This window comes from Schistocerca gregaria, chromosome 3 (genome assembly GCF_023897955.1).
Source record: "Schistocerca gregaria isolate iqSchGreg1 chromosome 3, iqSchGreg1.2, whole genome shotgun sequence".
Lineage (NCBI taxonomy): Eukaryota > Metazoa > Arthropoda > Insecta > Orthoptera > Acrididae > Schistocerca > Schistocerca gregaria.
This window is the reverse complement of record NC_064922.1, coordinates 853,581,477-853,598,011: the sequence shown is the minus strand read 5'-3', so window position 1 is coordinate 853,598,011 and position 16,535 is coordinate 853,581,477. Positions and strand designations below refer to the sequence as shown.

The 16,535-nt window shown below is 38.6% G+C and overlaps 1 protein-coding gene across 2 annotated transcripts in view; it reads left to right on the top strand.

Annotated features, from left to right (window-relative positions):
- The window catches only part of LOC126354803 (huntingtin), a 472,584-nt gene that overhangs the window by 71,914 nt on the left and 384,135 nt on the right, over window positions 1–16,535 (top strand). For both annotated transcript variants that reach the window (XM_050004721.1, XM_050004723.1), the window contains exons 9-11: window positions 2,942–3,105; window positions 4,001–4,226; window positions 9,589–9,785. In XM_050004721.1, coding sequence (XP_049860678.1) covers window positions 2,942–3,105; window positions 4,001–4,226; window positions 9,589–9,785 — 587 coding nt within the window. The remainder of the gene's footprint in view (window positions 1–2,941; window positions 3,106–4,000; window positions 4,227–9,588; window positions 9,786–16,535) is intronic.

Below are 16,535 nucleotides of genomic sequence, written 5' to 3'. Positions count from 1 at the left end.
TTTCTCATTTTCTCTTCTGCCTCTTATCTCTATTATCTTCTCACTCATATGTTTGTGATCTAGTGTTGGCACTGTGCTTACTAATGCATTATCTTTGTGCCCCTGCTATCTTTTGATTGATTCCACATTATAAACAGAGGCCACAGTTTCAGTATTCGGAAATACTCGGAACACACAAATACCTAACTACATTATATTTTCTACTTCACCTTTGCTTCCATACACCTACATAATAAGTGGATTTTTCTTAATCTAGGGTTTTCAGTTATCTGCCACTGACCCCAATACTCCACTTTTACAACCTCTCCCAACCTGTTCCTCCTTACCCTCTTAAAAAGGAAACTGTTAGTCAGAAATTTAACAGAATTACAGAACTTTAATCATAATCTTTAGATGTGTAGTTTGGTAAAAAAAAAAATACACTACTCAAAAAAAGTTAAAAAAATATACTGCTCAAAAAAAGGTTGGAATACTATTGTAAAATTTAGTCTATGATACTAGAGGTCTCATTGCTGTTGGTACTTTACACATTATCCATTTAGAGCCCATATTCTAGACAGTATTTACTACTGGCATGCTTTGTGTCTGTTTCCCCATTACGTAAAGATAACACTACCACAGCAGGCACATCAGAGGCAGTTCAGTATCAACAGTAGCTTCATTCAGTTTGTGTTCAGTACTGCAGTAACATGTCACTTAAAGGCACACAACATTTTGATAGAATCAGGATAGTGGCTTTACTTTCAGCAGATCATACCCATCAAGATGTTGCCACTTGGTTACATGCCACTCAAAGTGGTGTGTCTGAGATATGGAGAAAGTGCAGAGAGATGGGGAACATGAACAATAGACCTTGCAGTGGTCATCCTCACATGACAACACCAGTGCAGAATTGTTTTCTCCAACTGTCGGCTCGCAAAGACCAAGTATCAACTGCCATAAATGTTTTCTCCCATGTAACAGGGATCCATGTATCAGTGCATAGAAGATTGCATCAGGGTGGCCATCATTCCAGAAGACCAATGAGAAATTTTTCACTGAACCAATGGAACCGATGCAATCAAAGGACCTGAGCTCTTGCACATTAACATTGGACCATTGCAGAATAGAATAATGTCATGTTTTATGACTTGACCAGGATTGGTTTGTGACCGGACACTAGACGTGTTAGGGTTTGGAGAAGCACTAGATGGCACCAGGAATGCTGATACATTCAGGAAGTCCATCTGTTTGGAGGTGGAAGTGTAACGAATTGGGCAGCAGTAATGACAGGACAACAGACCCCACTAATTCTCTTCTACAGCAATTCGGCTGGGCCCCAATACCTTGAAGAGGTCTGACTAATGATTGTAAGGCCCTACAAACGTGAAGTCATTGACAGCTCCATCCTAGTTGATGATGCTGCAAGATTGCACAGTACTACAGCAGTGTCTCAGTATCTTCAAAGATGCAACATCAACTGACTGCATCAGCCCCTGAGCATGCAAGGGACTTGTTGAAGGTGATCACTGCATAGTGTCTGAATCCACCTGACACTATTCAGGACGTCACTGAAGCTACCATTGAGAAGTGGGACCTCATACCCCAAGATAAACTTGATGGTCTCATCCAGAGCAGGCCCCACAGAGTGAAAGATCTAATCCATGTGCGGGGAGGATATACTCACTAGTAAGGACTGATAATTAAGATTTGCACTGTTTTCATTTTCATGATGTATACTTAGGAGATAGACTGCTTTGTTTTGTAATGAGTTTTTGTAAGTAACAAAAATCGTTCTTGTTTGCAGAAGGAATTATGTTTATTTTGTTAATAATGCATTGTACAAATCTCAATGGGTATACTGTAAGAAGTCATTGTAGTAAACTCTACGACATTCCAAACTTCTGTTGAGGTGTATACATTGCGTGTTAGTGTTTCGAATAACTTGCAGCTCGTTTGAAGTTTGTAATAGTTACTTTACTTTTTAACAAACACACAGATTTTGCAACTGTAGCCTGAAGGTGAAATGTTTGAAATTTACTGAAACAGCTACTACTTCAAGATGATCTTGTTACTTGGCTGCTAATCTGAAAAGATTTTATCAATAATGGGTTACAAGAGCACCTTAAATATTGAGTTAAAGCTGTCGGCAGTAAGTGATTGCTGTAGTTCACATAAAAAATGCTCCTCCATGGAAAAATTGGATCTTTGGAGGTATTAATTTAATGTGTACTCTAATGAACTTTTTGTGGCTTATAATCAATTACGTGATGCGGATTTCATTGTAATAAAGTGGACTGTAAGTCCTTTGCCCCTCCATTGTCTCCTGCATTGCGTTATTGATGTATGATTGGTTTGTTTGTATAAAATATAGTTTTTATTATTTTTAAACAAATTAATCTGCCAGCAGCTAATAAGGAAATACATCAGTTTTCATTATACATGAGTTTGAAAACTATTCACTATTGATGTTGCAGTGATACAGAGAATAAACTGTTATTGAGCCAGGTGCATACTGTGACAGAACATGTGCTAGCTGATGGCTGAAACATGCACTTAAGCAAAATAGAAAACTAAGTGTTCACGTGGGGTATATATTCTGGATGGTTAGAAGCTTGCATAAAAGACTTTTGAAGAGTTGGATGACTATACAAATCTTGTAAGTTAAATAGATGCAGAAGGGTAAAAGACATTCTAGAAAGGGTTGCAAAAGGCAGAAGGTTTTTTTAATGAAAAATAAAGAGCTTCTAGCATAAATAATATAAACATTGAGACAAGGGGGAAAAAATGAAAAACTACACTTTGTATTTGTTCATTGATGTATGGTGCATTTAATCCCTTCTCATTTATGTCTCATGTTCTTGTAAGTAATGTGGTAGCCAGAATGTGGGTAACAAAAAAAGTGAGTGCATTTAAATTTTGGACAACACCATATAATGACTTTTTAATATTTATTTTCTAGATGACATTGACACCTGTAGTGAGGTGTCATTTCCTGCAGCTCCTAATCGACCACCTGTGGTGCAGCTGCAGTCATCAGTACAAAGTGAAGAGTCACAGGAAGAATCAATGCTGTATAGTGGGTCTCCATCACCAACTGCCAATCAGATAGATGTTCCGTTTCAGGTACTTTCACTACTTCTCCTACAGTGTTTCAGCGTATTCTGTGTCTGTAGGGTTGTTCATTATCACAAATTGATTATTTTATTTACATCCATCATTTTGGAATGACAGTATCTGTGATTAATGTTGTGCATAATTTAAAACATCTCAGTTAGGGCACTTATAAATAGTTAGCACAGGAAATGAAACTGAAAGTATCATAGCTTTAACATCTAATGAATGAAATCAGTCGAAACAGATTTTCTCTTTTCATTTTGGTCACTGGCTGACTCTGTGGTCTTCCAGAGAGGTGACTCTATGAAAGTATGTTCTGTAGATTGCATGGCTGCTCCATAATCAACTCCTAAGGACTCAAAGTTGTGTATATGTTTCACAGTGATGCTTGAAATAAGACGGGATCTTGTCCAGACATTCTCCTTCAAGTGTTTTAGGGTTCTGCTATTTCCATATTTCTTCTTGATTGGATGGAAGTGAGTGATTAACCAGTCACATACATGCAAAGCATTAATTAACTGCATTTTTGTTGTGTTATTGAGACCAACAAGGACAGCATGAAATCTTGTAGCCATTTGACAACGAGTTTTGCTAACTTTTGCGTCATTAGTATTACTACAGTGATGTAATTAAGAGTGTATTAGACAAGGAGTACATGAGGCTTTGTAAAAACAGCAATGGATTATGCATTGCAATTTTTCATGCGGGAAATCTTCAAATATTTTGAAATTAGTTAATAGGAATTGAGGCTGTTGTATTTATGCTGCTTTGGGCTCTGAAGGCACTGAAAAATTGAAACAACTCTGCCTCAAGAGCAGGAAATGAAAATATGAATTTTGTTATCAGTTTTAGAATTTGTTGGCAGAGGTCAGGGAAATTAAATAAAAACTGTTAAATTTTGCAGGACTGTGATGTAGGGAGCTTCACTGACAGTGACATTCCACTTATTTACTGTGCTCGTCACCTCGCAGCTTCCTTCCTGTTGACGGGTGTGACGGGACATACAATGCCGGACAAGAGTGTAAGGGTCAGTGTTAAAGCATTAGCACTCAGCTGTATCTCCAGCATCGTGCGCTTGGCACCAGATATTATCCTGCTACCTGTTGACAAAGTGAAGCAACTTTCTGAAGGTATGTGTAATACATTCAAGAAAACTGTTTGTATGTTTACAGGCTGGAGTTGTGGTTAGTTCAGGTTTGAAAAGTATGTAAATATCTTTTAAATATAGTGCTAAATTTCAGTTTGCAAATTCCAGAACTTTTTAAAAATTGGTGTAAATGTTGTTTCCATGTATTTGACAAGAAGACAGTATGTGATGAGTATTTATCTGCAGGAAACAAAATTCCAAGTAGCTCTGATAGAAACACTCAGAAGTAGAAGTTGCACTTCATATCATTGCTGCAATGCATTCTTGGGGTAGCAAGGAGGATGGGGTATGTAAAATTGAAAAGAAGGGACAGGTTACTTGACCCTGAAATTGAGAGTGACCTAAACTGTTGCGAGGATGAGGGGAGAAAAAGATGAAGGATAAGATGTCTAAAACAGTATGTAATCTCCCTCCACCATCTCAGTTATTAAAATTATAGCAGATTCTGTCACTTTACTCAAGTTATTAATGTCGCAGGTACAATAGGAATTGTAGAAACCATACTGTTGAGAATCATGGAACAATATGTTATAGTTTATTGTACACTTCAGTTATCACATGACAAGAAATACTCTTAAAAAACTGATTCATAAATTAAGTGAATCATGTGTGTCCTTCAATAAATGATTTACTCACAGGTGAAATTACTTTTGGTACTTCGATGGCTTCTTTGCAGAGGCTATTGAAGGGACAGAGTAAAAAGTGTTAGGAATAATGCAGTTAGGAACAAGGAAGAAAGAAGAAAAGGATATGAAGACAGAAAAACCCATGATAAAATTCTACCATTCTGAGAAGTGTGTGTGCGTGCGCGGGCGTTTTTTTTAGAGAGTTTAAATCCAGTAGGTGTATGCAAGGGATCCTCAAAGTGTACCCCAGCAGGCAAAAAAATTTAAAAAATTTTTGAGACTCGATTAAAAGAAATAGGGCTAAGATTACAGTACTAATGCTTTACTTGTTTGTCATAGTATCCCTCACTTGAGTAAAATGCACAGAATGTTCATAAAACTGTGTGAAAGTGACAGAAAAGTCGTTCTATGGGATGTAGTTCGACTCACGTCACATTATCTTGGATGTGGATTATGCTGTAAAAGCATTTAATCCTTCATGTGAAATTCTGCACTTTGCTGTTTTGTGGTAGGTTTGTGTTGATAACACTGGCTCTTGTCACCTGTGATGGTTTTTTGTAGTAAAGAATTGTCTGCATGTTGTATTTCAATCAAGTTGCTGCAGGTGTCCCGAATCATTGATTTGGTTTGGGAGTCAGGGTGTGTGCCACAGACACTGCACACACTTTCCTCTTCTGCAAACCATTCTGGAGAATGTCTTTAAACTTGATGAAGAGACATTGCTCCATTGTGATTTGTGACACAACAATGTTGGCACACTTTGGCTGCACAGCCTAACACTACCTGCACACAACTGACTGGTCGAATGCGCAACTATTGTTTACGATTCAGGCTGCCGCCATAGCCATTGCGCTAACATCTCTTACATGCCAGGAATATTTTTTTTTTTTGGACAGCCAGTGTATTTTCTACTTTTTAGTGTTTCTTTAATAGTGTGCATCTGGGCATTCTGCCAAATTTTTGTTTTGTGAGAGATCACATTTAATCTGTTCTATCAGGCATACTTGGAATTTTACCTCTTAAATGTTAGTAGTGGTCACTGTTCCATCCGTTTGTAGTTCACAGTTTTCTCAATTGAATTTTTCTTTTGATTCAGTTTTCATGTCCCTCTGTAGGATTTACATGGAATTATTGAGTAATTTCTGAAACAGTAATAATGAAGAAATGAATTCTTTTTCTATAACAAAATAAGTATGAAGACCAATATTAGTTACATATTTTAATATTGGGTTTCATGAAAGCAAGTTTCTTTATTTAGAAACTCTATTACCCTCAGTTGCTGATAACTTTAATCAGAATGCAAGACTGTGTGTTGTGTCTTGGATCAGTATGCTATTCAGGGTAGAATCTGGTAAATAATAAATTTCTTGGCAGTAGATCTTTTGTATCTGTTACGACTTTGACCAGTGCCACACATTTCTCTAACAAGGTGTAAAGAGGAGGAGGTTGACTATGGCTAAGCAAGGCAAGAAAATGAAAATACCAAACAAGGAAGTATAGACTCTACAAGCAATATGTTTTGTGAGTGCAGAGTATTGTGGTAATATGTGGCACCTTGAGAGGTATTTAAAGTGACAAGACTCATCCAAGCACTCGAAGAGACCTCTCTATGAGGCTATGCATCTGAGGGTACAAAAGTGCAGATGTGATGTATCAACAGTCAACATTGTATCCTCCCCCCGCCCTCCCCCCCATCACCCCCCCGCCTCCCCCCCCCCCCCCGCCTCCCCCCCCCCCCCCCCGAAGGCTAGAAGTGAATAAACTAATTCCTGTTGGGAGCTAGAGAATCCTAAAATACTGTCTAACTATCACGCGGCAGCCTGTGCATGGAAAAGGATCTGTTTTGCAGAAAAAAAATGTTTGTGCTAAAACACTAGACACCCACCTTTAAGAAATAAATTTGAGGCATTTTTGTTCCAATGATGGTGAGTTAGAATTGTAGGCTGTTCTCGTTCAATGCTGTCTAATTAATTTTGTGCAGCAAGATTTTAATCTTCCTGTCATCCTGTGTCTTTCGTTGAGATTAGGGTAGCCATTTATGGGAAAGAAGGGGTCAAGGTATTGCTCGCTGGAGCCATACAGTGTTAACTCTGTGATAGAAATGAAATAGTGTTACTGGAGGGGGAGGAATCGTATGTGTGTCACAGGCATGTGTTTGTGGAGGAACGGATGAAAGAGACCATACTGAGAGTGATGGAGACTGGTGAGGGATGGCAAATGCAGATCATGGTTCATGCCAACATCTATCACCGGGGATCTGAGATTTTTCTTGTTTCTTTTTGGAGAGTGGTGAAAGTGGAAAATCCATATAAGAACTACCAACAATTCTGTTTTCCATGGGATTTCAGGATTGCTGCTGGGTAATGTTAACTACAGGGCTCAATGTTGAGGTCTACAGATATGTATGATCTGGCTTCTTGGTACCACTACACCTCACAAACTAAAAATATTATTTGAATGCTGATGCATGTGCAGATCTTGAGTCTGATAGGGGCAATGTTGCAGAGAAGTTGCCTACCTACAGTTAAAGAAAACGGATGTTTCTCTCATCGGGTTTTCAAAACTTTAATGAAGAGTAGAGGAGTTGAAAATTACTTTGCAAAATTTCTGACCTTATCTTCTAACTTCGATTTTGAACTTAAACGATGCCTAGTGCTTTTGGAAAATGAAATTATACCATTCACTTTATGCATAAGTTTTCTTTTTCATTTCTACATTTATTAAGATCTATTGCTACAGGAAAATGATTCACGTATATTTTATACTGTCTCAGAACTATCCTTTGTTTCTGTCTGTTCTTCAGTGAATATTATTGCATCAGATATTTTTAACAAGTTCATGTATTGCTTTTCTTTCCTGTGTCATGTTGTTTTTCAAAGCATAATTTGATCTAACAACAGCTGAAAGTAATTTTTGTCGTCTTGATATATCTAAAGTAGGTTTTTACATTTAAATACACTGAAGAGCCAAAGAAACTGCCTAATATTGTGTAGGCCCCCTGCAAGCACGCAGATTCCCACAACATGACATGGCATGGAGTGTACTGATGTTTGAAGTAATGCTGGAGGGAACTAACACCGTGAGTCCTGCAGCGCTGTCCATAAAAATGTAAGAGTATGAGGGGATGGAGACCTCTTCTGAACAGCACATTGCATTGTATCCCTGATATGCTCAATAATGTTCATGTGTGGGGAATTTGGTGGTCTGCGGATGTGTTTGATCTCAGAAGAGTGTTCCTGGAGCCACTCAGTAGCAATTCTGGATGTGTGGGGTGTCGCATTGTCTTACTGGAATTGCCCAAGTCCATCGGAATGCACAATGAACATGAATGGATGCAGGCAATCAAACAAGATGCTTACATATGTGTCACCTGTCAGAGTAATATGTAGACATATCAGGGGTTCCATATCACTCCAACGGCACACACCTCACACCATTATAGAGCCTCCACCAGCTTCAACAGTCCCCTGCTGACATGCAGGTCCATGGATTCATGAGGTTGTCTCCATACCCATACACGTCCGTCCGCTCGTGAAATGAGACTAGTCCGACCATGCAACATGTTTCCAGTCATCAACAGTCCAACATTGGTGTTAACGGGCCCAGGTGAGGCGTAAAGCTTTGTGTTGTACTGTCGGCAAGGATACACGAGTGGGCCTTCGGCTCTGAAAGTCCATATCAATGATGTTTTATTGAATGATTTGCACGCTGACAGTTGTTGGTGGCCCAGCATTGAAATCTGCAGCAATTTGTGGAAGGATTGCACTTCTGTCATGAATAACAATTCTCTTCTATCATCATTGGTCTCGTTCTTGCAGGATTTTTTTCCAGCCACAGCGATGTCAGATATTTGATGTTTTACCAGATTCCTGAAATTCACGGTACACTCGTGAAATGGTCATAATGGAAAATCCCCACTTCATCACTACCTCGGAGATGCTGTATCCCATCACTCGTGCGCTGACTGTAACACTACATTCAAACTCACATAAATCTCGATAACCTGCCATTTTAGCAGGAGTATCTGATCTAAAAACTGTGCCAGACACTTGTGGTATTATATAGATGTTGCTGTATTTTAATATACATACCTGTACCAGTTTCTTTGGCACTTCAGTGTAATTTTGGAACACTTCTGGGAAAACTCTTCATATACTTTAGTTTCCTTATACAATTAGTGTTGTACATTCAAAAGATAACCCAAGCATCTACAAAACTGAGCAAGATACATTTTCTGTTTACTAGGTGTGGCATTGCCCAGTTACTGACTTATCCCAATCTTATATTTGTCTACAGTCAGTTTTTAATATATTTCACATGTAACCCCTTCACACACCCACATCATCGCTAAGCATGCTAGGATGTCTTATCCAACAAATACTTCATTACTTTTTTCCAAACAGTAAGTCATTTATGCACCAAGATTTTTTGAACCCCTCCCCTTCCTTTCTTGTGCACAAATTAACTATATATTGACACCACATGAATGTAATTGCTCTCTATTAAAGTTTTTGGTATTGGTCAACAAGACTTATGAAAGATATGCTCTTGGACAAGTTTAATTGAATTCTTCCGGCTAACCATTTAAAAGTGCTAAAGAGAAACTCTATCACAGGTTTAGTCAGGGTGCACTGTTTTCCCCTTTGCAGATGACTGTTTTCTGTCAAAATACTTTTTAGTTTTGTGAACTGTGATAGTACTTTTTTCCCTGTCTTTCAGGAGCACAGCCTTTGACTGATGTCCTGCTTTTTTCTGACCATGTTGATCCTCAATTAAGAGGTGTCACAAATCTAATTGTGGGAAATTTTATGAGATCAATTTTGACAAAACATACGAAAAGTTTTGGAGATGTAATGAAAGACAGCAAAGCACCAAAGAACATCATTCTCCCATATTTAATAACATTGCTGATAAAGGTGAGTTGCGTTGTATTCTCTGCATCCTTTAAGCAAGCCTAACATGTAAAAATTTAGGAATTTTATATGTTTGTCTTTCAATATCTGTATGTAGTTCAACAATGCTTATTAATGAATGTGTGCTGGAATTAAAAAAAGAAGGTGCTTTTTAGATTATTAAAAGGAAAGCTTATAAATTTTCTTTTACTGTACGAGGGGCATTTGAAAAGTCCGTGCAAAGTCAGAGATGGCACCACTGGCTCATATCGAGGCCATGTTTAGTTAGTAGCATTTTTGGAAAGAATACACACCAAGTTTCAGCCATATTGGTCTACTTCTTTGTGTTTGGCATTCGTGTGAATCAAGGAAGTCGAGTAATTGTCAAAAAATGGATGAAAAAGAATTTCGTGTTGTGATTAAACATTACTTTATGAAAGGCAAAACACCTCATGAGACTAAAGAGAAGCTTGATAAACATTACGGTGTGTCTGCACTTTCGATTAGGACAGTTTATAAGTGGTTTCAAAATTTTTGGAGCGGGGCCATATGGGCACAAGTGATGCTGAATGTTCTGGACTTCCTGTGGAGATTACTACTCCAGAAATCATTGATATAATCCATGATATGGTGATGGATGACAGAAGAGTTAAGGTGTGTGAGATTGCTAGTGCTGTGGGCATCTCGAATGAATGGGTACATAATAGTTTGCATAAACATTTGGACATGAGAAAGCTATCCACAAGATGGGTTCCGCGATTGCTCACACTTGACCAAAGATGGAATCGTGTGAAGTGTTGCAAGGATGGTTTGCAGCTGTTCAGGAAGAATCTGCAGGACTTTAAGCATCGTTTCGTCACTGTGGATGAAACATGGATACATTCCTATACTCCTGAGACCAAAGAACGATCTAAACAATGGGTTACAAAGGGAGGAGAATCTGCACCAAAAAAGTTACAGACCATTACTTCGGCCGGAAAAGTCATGACGACTGTGATTTGGAATTCGTAGGTGATAATCCTCATCGACTATTTGGGAAAGAGTAAAACTATTACAGGTGCATATTATTCATCATTACTGGACTGTTTGAAAACTGAGCTGCAAGAAAATCGACAGTGATTGGACCACAGAAAAGTGCACCAGCACACACCTCAGCAGTAGTGGTTGAAAATGAATGGAAATAGTATTCAAACGCGTTTCACAGCCCCCCTATTCTCCAGACTTGGCTCCCTTGGACTACTATTTGTTCCCATTTTGAAGAAATGGCTGACAGGACAAAGATTTTATTCAAACGAGGAGGTGATTGCAGCAACTAATAGCTGTTTTGCAGACTTGGACAATTCCTATTATTTGAAAGGAACCAACAAATTAGAACAGCGTTAGACGAAGTGTATAAGTCTAAAAGGAGACTATGTTGAAAAATTAAAAAGGTTTACCCCAAACACTTAAGTAGTTTTTAGTTTTGCACGGACTTTTCACACGCCACTCTTAAAAATTTTGAGAATTTTTTACCTCCTTAATGGTACTTCCTAGTTGTGATGTTAGCATTCATTAGTATACCAAAAATCGTTTATATTCCTGTCGACTTTAAAAAATACTGCAGATGAATTTATTGGAACACATTTGCAATGTACATCACCAAGAACCAAAAGCATTGAATGGTAATGGACAACTATATCGATATCAGTCTGGGGGATAGTTTTGTAATATCAAGATGAATATTTACATTTGATGTTATTTTGTATTCTTTAACATCTCCAGAAATGTAAAATGTAACTTTTTACAAATTTTCACACAAAGTGGTACTAAAATCTTGAATAAAGCTGACTCATGTTTACAGCTAAAACAGCAATAAAAAGGCTGGAACAAAATGAGCACAACTGAGCTGTGGTGGCCTCTGCTGCTGGCTTATTTCTGTCTTACAGTAACCGAAGTGTTTTGCATGCATTGTTAGTCCTTAAATGTGATTAAGCTTACAATTAAAAATTATACTTTTACTTAAGTTCAAGTATTGAAGAAAAAGTTAGATGACAAATGTAAATTCTGTTTACATGCTTTAAATCATAGTTGGATATGATTTTCTGCATTAAATTTTATCCATTATATAGTGGTAACAATTAGTTTAAAAAGAGTAATTTTATTTTTTATTGCAAAATAAATTTTGAGCTAACATTTATACTGACTCTTGACTTAACGTTGAACATTATTCATCTGTCATTTCTAGGGTAATCAACTTATGAAAGTGATTTCAGGACTTTTCTACAAAAGTAAATTAACGTAAAGTAATCAACTGAAAACAAGTCTAATCGACCATAAAGTAATTATAAACTCATATTCAAGTGGCATTAAGACTGGACATGTTAGCAGTTATCTACAAAATACGTGTTCTATCTGCACCCAGTGTATCAAGATGACCATCTGTCCTGGCATGGATAATTTCGTAATATTGTTTCCTCTTCTGTCACATTACGGTGTCTATGGCTGAGTAGTTAAATTGCCACCTTGTGATTTGCCTGTTTCATATTGGGGAAAGTCCTACTTTGCTGTCTGAGAGTGAAGGAGGAGATGGTACAGGCTGTAGCTTAAACATCAAAGTGAAGATGGAAAAGAAGAAGGAAACTGTATTCTCATATTTAGTTGTGATAGATGGAGAGGTTAGAATGGATACCAGTGACTGTGTACATAGGGTAAGTTGGGAGTCAGGTGGTTTGAGGTCTAGAGTGGTTAAAATATATTTGTGTTAGTCAGCTGGCATTGGTGAGGAAATAAGGAAGGGGATGCAGCTTTGGAATTAGGTGTAGAGTTTACCATCATCTATAGCTGCTGTAGTCAACCTGTTCCCTAGCACCAACTAGTGAGCATTCCAGCTTTTGTGGTGGGTGGTAGGCAGTAGCGGTTTTGAAAACATTTCAGTAGGTTTTCGTAAAAAATGTGCATAAAGTGTATGGTATGTAATTATTATTATATGCTTTAGCTTGCTGTAACTCTACCTTATAACCTTTGCAAAGTAAAGTGGTAGCTGGAATTCCCACTAGTGGGCACTAAGGACCAGGTTGGATACCACTGTTCTAGGTTACGGGCTATTTCTCAAAGTTACATCCCTACTTTGCAAAACACCATTACTGGATAACTGGTGGGCAGTCCTTATGGGTGGGAGGTAAACAAGGTTGACCACTCATGTTCTAGAACATAGCTATTTCATACAACATGCATTTGTGGTCAGTCTCTTGTCCTCATAAACTATGCTGCAGACTTGAAACAAATCAGCATAAAAGTCTGACATGGCTTTGTGCAGCACAGCATGTTAGTATAACTGACGTTAAGTGTTGGCATTGTATCTACATCTACATCTACATCCATACTCCGCAAGCCACCTGACGGTGTGTGGCGGAGGGTACCCTGAGTACCTCTATCGGTATCTGACGTATATACTACACTGCCCAGAGTCAACCCCCCACCCCCCTCCTCCTGATGTAAATTCAGAGGTTTTTACTTTGCTTATGATGGCACATTTGACAAGACTTGTGATATTCTTACTTGCTTACTGACCTGTGGTAAATCTTGGGTACATCTTTGACTGGTGATGAGATAATGGATACCTGTACTAGCTGTAATATTACCTTATTGGAAGATACCACAGTTCTTGATGCACTCTTCTTAATGTACACTGATGGAAGATTATAATGGCAATTGCTTTCCTGAGTACTTAAATCTAATGAAAGGAGTTTGTACAAATAGAAGACAAATGACTTGAAAGTAAGTATTCTATGTAAACAGGTACTTGATACAACCAATTGAATATTCCGTAATTGTTTTGATGTGGCCTTTTAAACTGGTACACAGTGGGTTGTGAGTTGTCAGTTACCAGAGCAATGGCTATTGAAAAGAGAGCTCAGGATAGTACAGTTCCAAAAGAGTGTTCTTACACTTACATCAGCGTCACAGGGTGTACTGTTCATTCCCATGGGGTGTCCCGACAGAAGAGAAACTATCGTCCAGCTTGTATCCCTGTGCCTCGGGGCCTTCAGAAAAGCTTTGAAAATGCTAAACATGCTTCAAATAGCTATTTTGAGTCTTCATTCACTCTGCCAGCCCTGAACCTTTGGACTATGAAGCTTGGTCAATAAATGCATGCATTAACGATCTCCACTTTAATGACTAAAAATGATTGTCTCTGTGAGCATACCAATTAAAATTTATAGTAAGCCACAAATTTTAATAATCTTAGAAGAAGTTCATTTTATCTATGTTTATGGAAGTTTTGAGATGTATTTTAAATTTATGAAATACGAACTTTAACTGCTTCGGTTGCTTTTTATTAATGTTTATTAGTATGACAGTAATAGGTACGTGTAACTGTGATGCACCAAAGTTGGCAGCATGCTGTCGAAACACTTTGCGCTAATAAATGTTAGTAAAAAGTGACTGAAGCGGTGAGAGTTATTTCATAAAACTAGGTACAAGTTGGAGATATTGAAAGTGTGGTGTGACTGATAGAACATAGAGTATTGAGGCAAAAACTCAAGGGTTGTCTAAGGTTGCACGTGTGTCTGGAAAACAAACAACAAAATGAGTATGTGGAGCCTTGATGGGATGAAAGATTTCCACACGACTAGACACAATGAAGTGTCACTCACAAAGTAGCATTAATTGAAGTGTATTATTGTTTAGTGGGTGTACTTTTCAAGAGTGGTTCTTTGAGGTTCCTGTACTGGGATATACACGAGATGAGATGTACGAGATGTATTGGTTAATGCATTCCAGTAACCAACTCTTGGATGGAGAATTGTGGGTTTGCAATATTGAATATTTAGCTTCATCCATTGCCTCAAGGTGTTATTTATCAACAGTATGGAGGGGTATACATTTAGCAGCCCATGCTTCCAACCGTATGACGGCTTGTGAACCAGTGCTGCTGTTAACAGTAGTAGTTTGTAGTTCTGGCAATCGCCACACAAGCATTGTATTGCTTTGTTTTGTTTTGTCAGATGACAGTCGCCAGATAGTCAGTGTTTTGTTCTTAGCTACACCTAGTTACTCGAGTAAACATGGCTGGTGCAAGGCTTACATTCGATGAAAGGAAGTCAGTTTTGAAGTGGTATTTTAAATACGAAAACATTAATGAGGTTCAATGGCAATGGTAAAATGAGTATCAAACAGAGCCACAAACACGTTTAACGATTCGTTGCATTCGAGAGAAATTTGAAGCTGAAGACTTTGTTTAAGATGTACACAAACAATGATCTTGACGACCTGTAAGAGTAACAAGTCCAGCTAACTCCCGTCTTGTGTTACAACAATTCACTCGCTCACCACAGAAGTCTGTGAGACAGTGTGCCCGTGAAACTGGAGTGAGTCGCTCAAGTGTTCGGCGAATTTTCAAGACAGCAAAGTGGAAGTGCTACATCCCACGATTGCTACACGCAATGAACGAGGATGACCCAGATCGTAGAATGGAGTACTGCGAGTGGTTTACTAAGATGGTGCACAATGATGAAGAGTTTGCAGAGATGATTGTGTGGTCTGATGAGGCACAGTTCAAACTCAATGGTACATTAAATCGCCACAATTACATCTGCTGGGCCGCCGAAAATCCGAACGTCCATGTAGACAAAGTCGTGAATTTGTCAGGAGTAAATGTGTTGTGTGGGTTGTCTTACCGGTGCTTGATTGGGCCATTCTTCTTTGACGGCAGAGGTACCGGTGAGGTGTACCTTCAGAAGCTTCAGACATCCAATTTACCTGCCATCCAAGACTTGTTTGGAGACGGAAGAGTTGACTTTCAACAAAATGGTGCCCCAGCCCACTACCAGAATCGTGTTAGGGCGTATCTCGACGAAAATCTACCAGGAAGATGGATAGGCCATAGAGGTGCTGCTGAGTATCCACCACGTTCCCTAGACTTAACTCCTCTGGACGGACTTTTACCTGTGGGGAACACTAAAGGACGTTGTTTATCGACAAAAGCCACGCACATTGGATGAACTTCGAGGATCCATCGTACACATTGCAGTCAATAGTTCGTACTGCAGTTTGGCGGCATCATTTGTGTGTGGATGTTAATGGTGACCATTTTGAACACCTACAGTGATATCTTTAAGTTGGACTTTAAGCTACACATTCTCCAAAAATGAGACCACTCCGTCAATTAGTTAGCAAATTATGGACTTTTAAACAGTGGATACATTTATTTGGACCCCTCAATATATTTATTTGGTGAGAATAGAACCTGGACCCACTGTGTGGCAGTGAGCAACACTGTCCACTCGGCTTCAGAGTTGGAATAGTGACCTCCATTCTGGAACAAAATACCTTATAACAGTTGGCTTGTACTTATCCTAAGGGGGGGGGGGGGGGGGGGGCAATATCCTAAATACTTCCGATAGACACAGAAAGTAGGAAAAACTATCCTAACTTTTAAAAGGCTAGTTATTAGTAGCTGGATCTCTCTCATGTTGGGGTCTGAGTCTTCCGACAAGCTTCTTCCTCCTTGTAATTTTTTGTAGTTTCTCAAGTGTTTTTAATCTTTTGATACATACATTACAGTAACTGTGCTACTCTGTTCAGGAGACAGTGTTTTCTCAAGGGACTTTCTTGTCTAAATTAACTATACGTGTACAAATGAGTTTTGTGTCAGAATTGACTCCCTCAAGACATTTCACGAGTCACTTGATGATGTCAGTGATGGATTGATTATGCTGATTTGCTGATTGTAGAGTTCTAAAAGCCCGAGTATAATGAAGACTGCATGTGCTGAAGAACAGAGAGATGGTG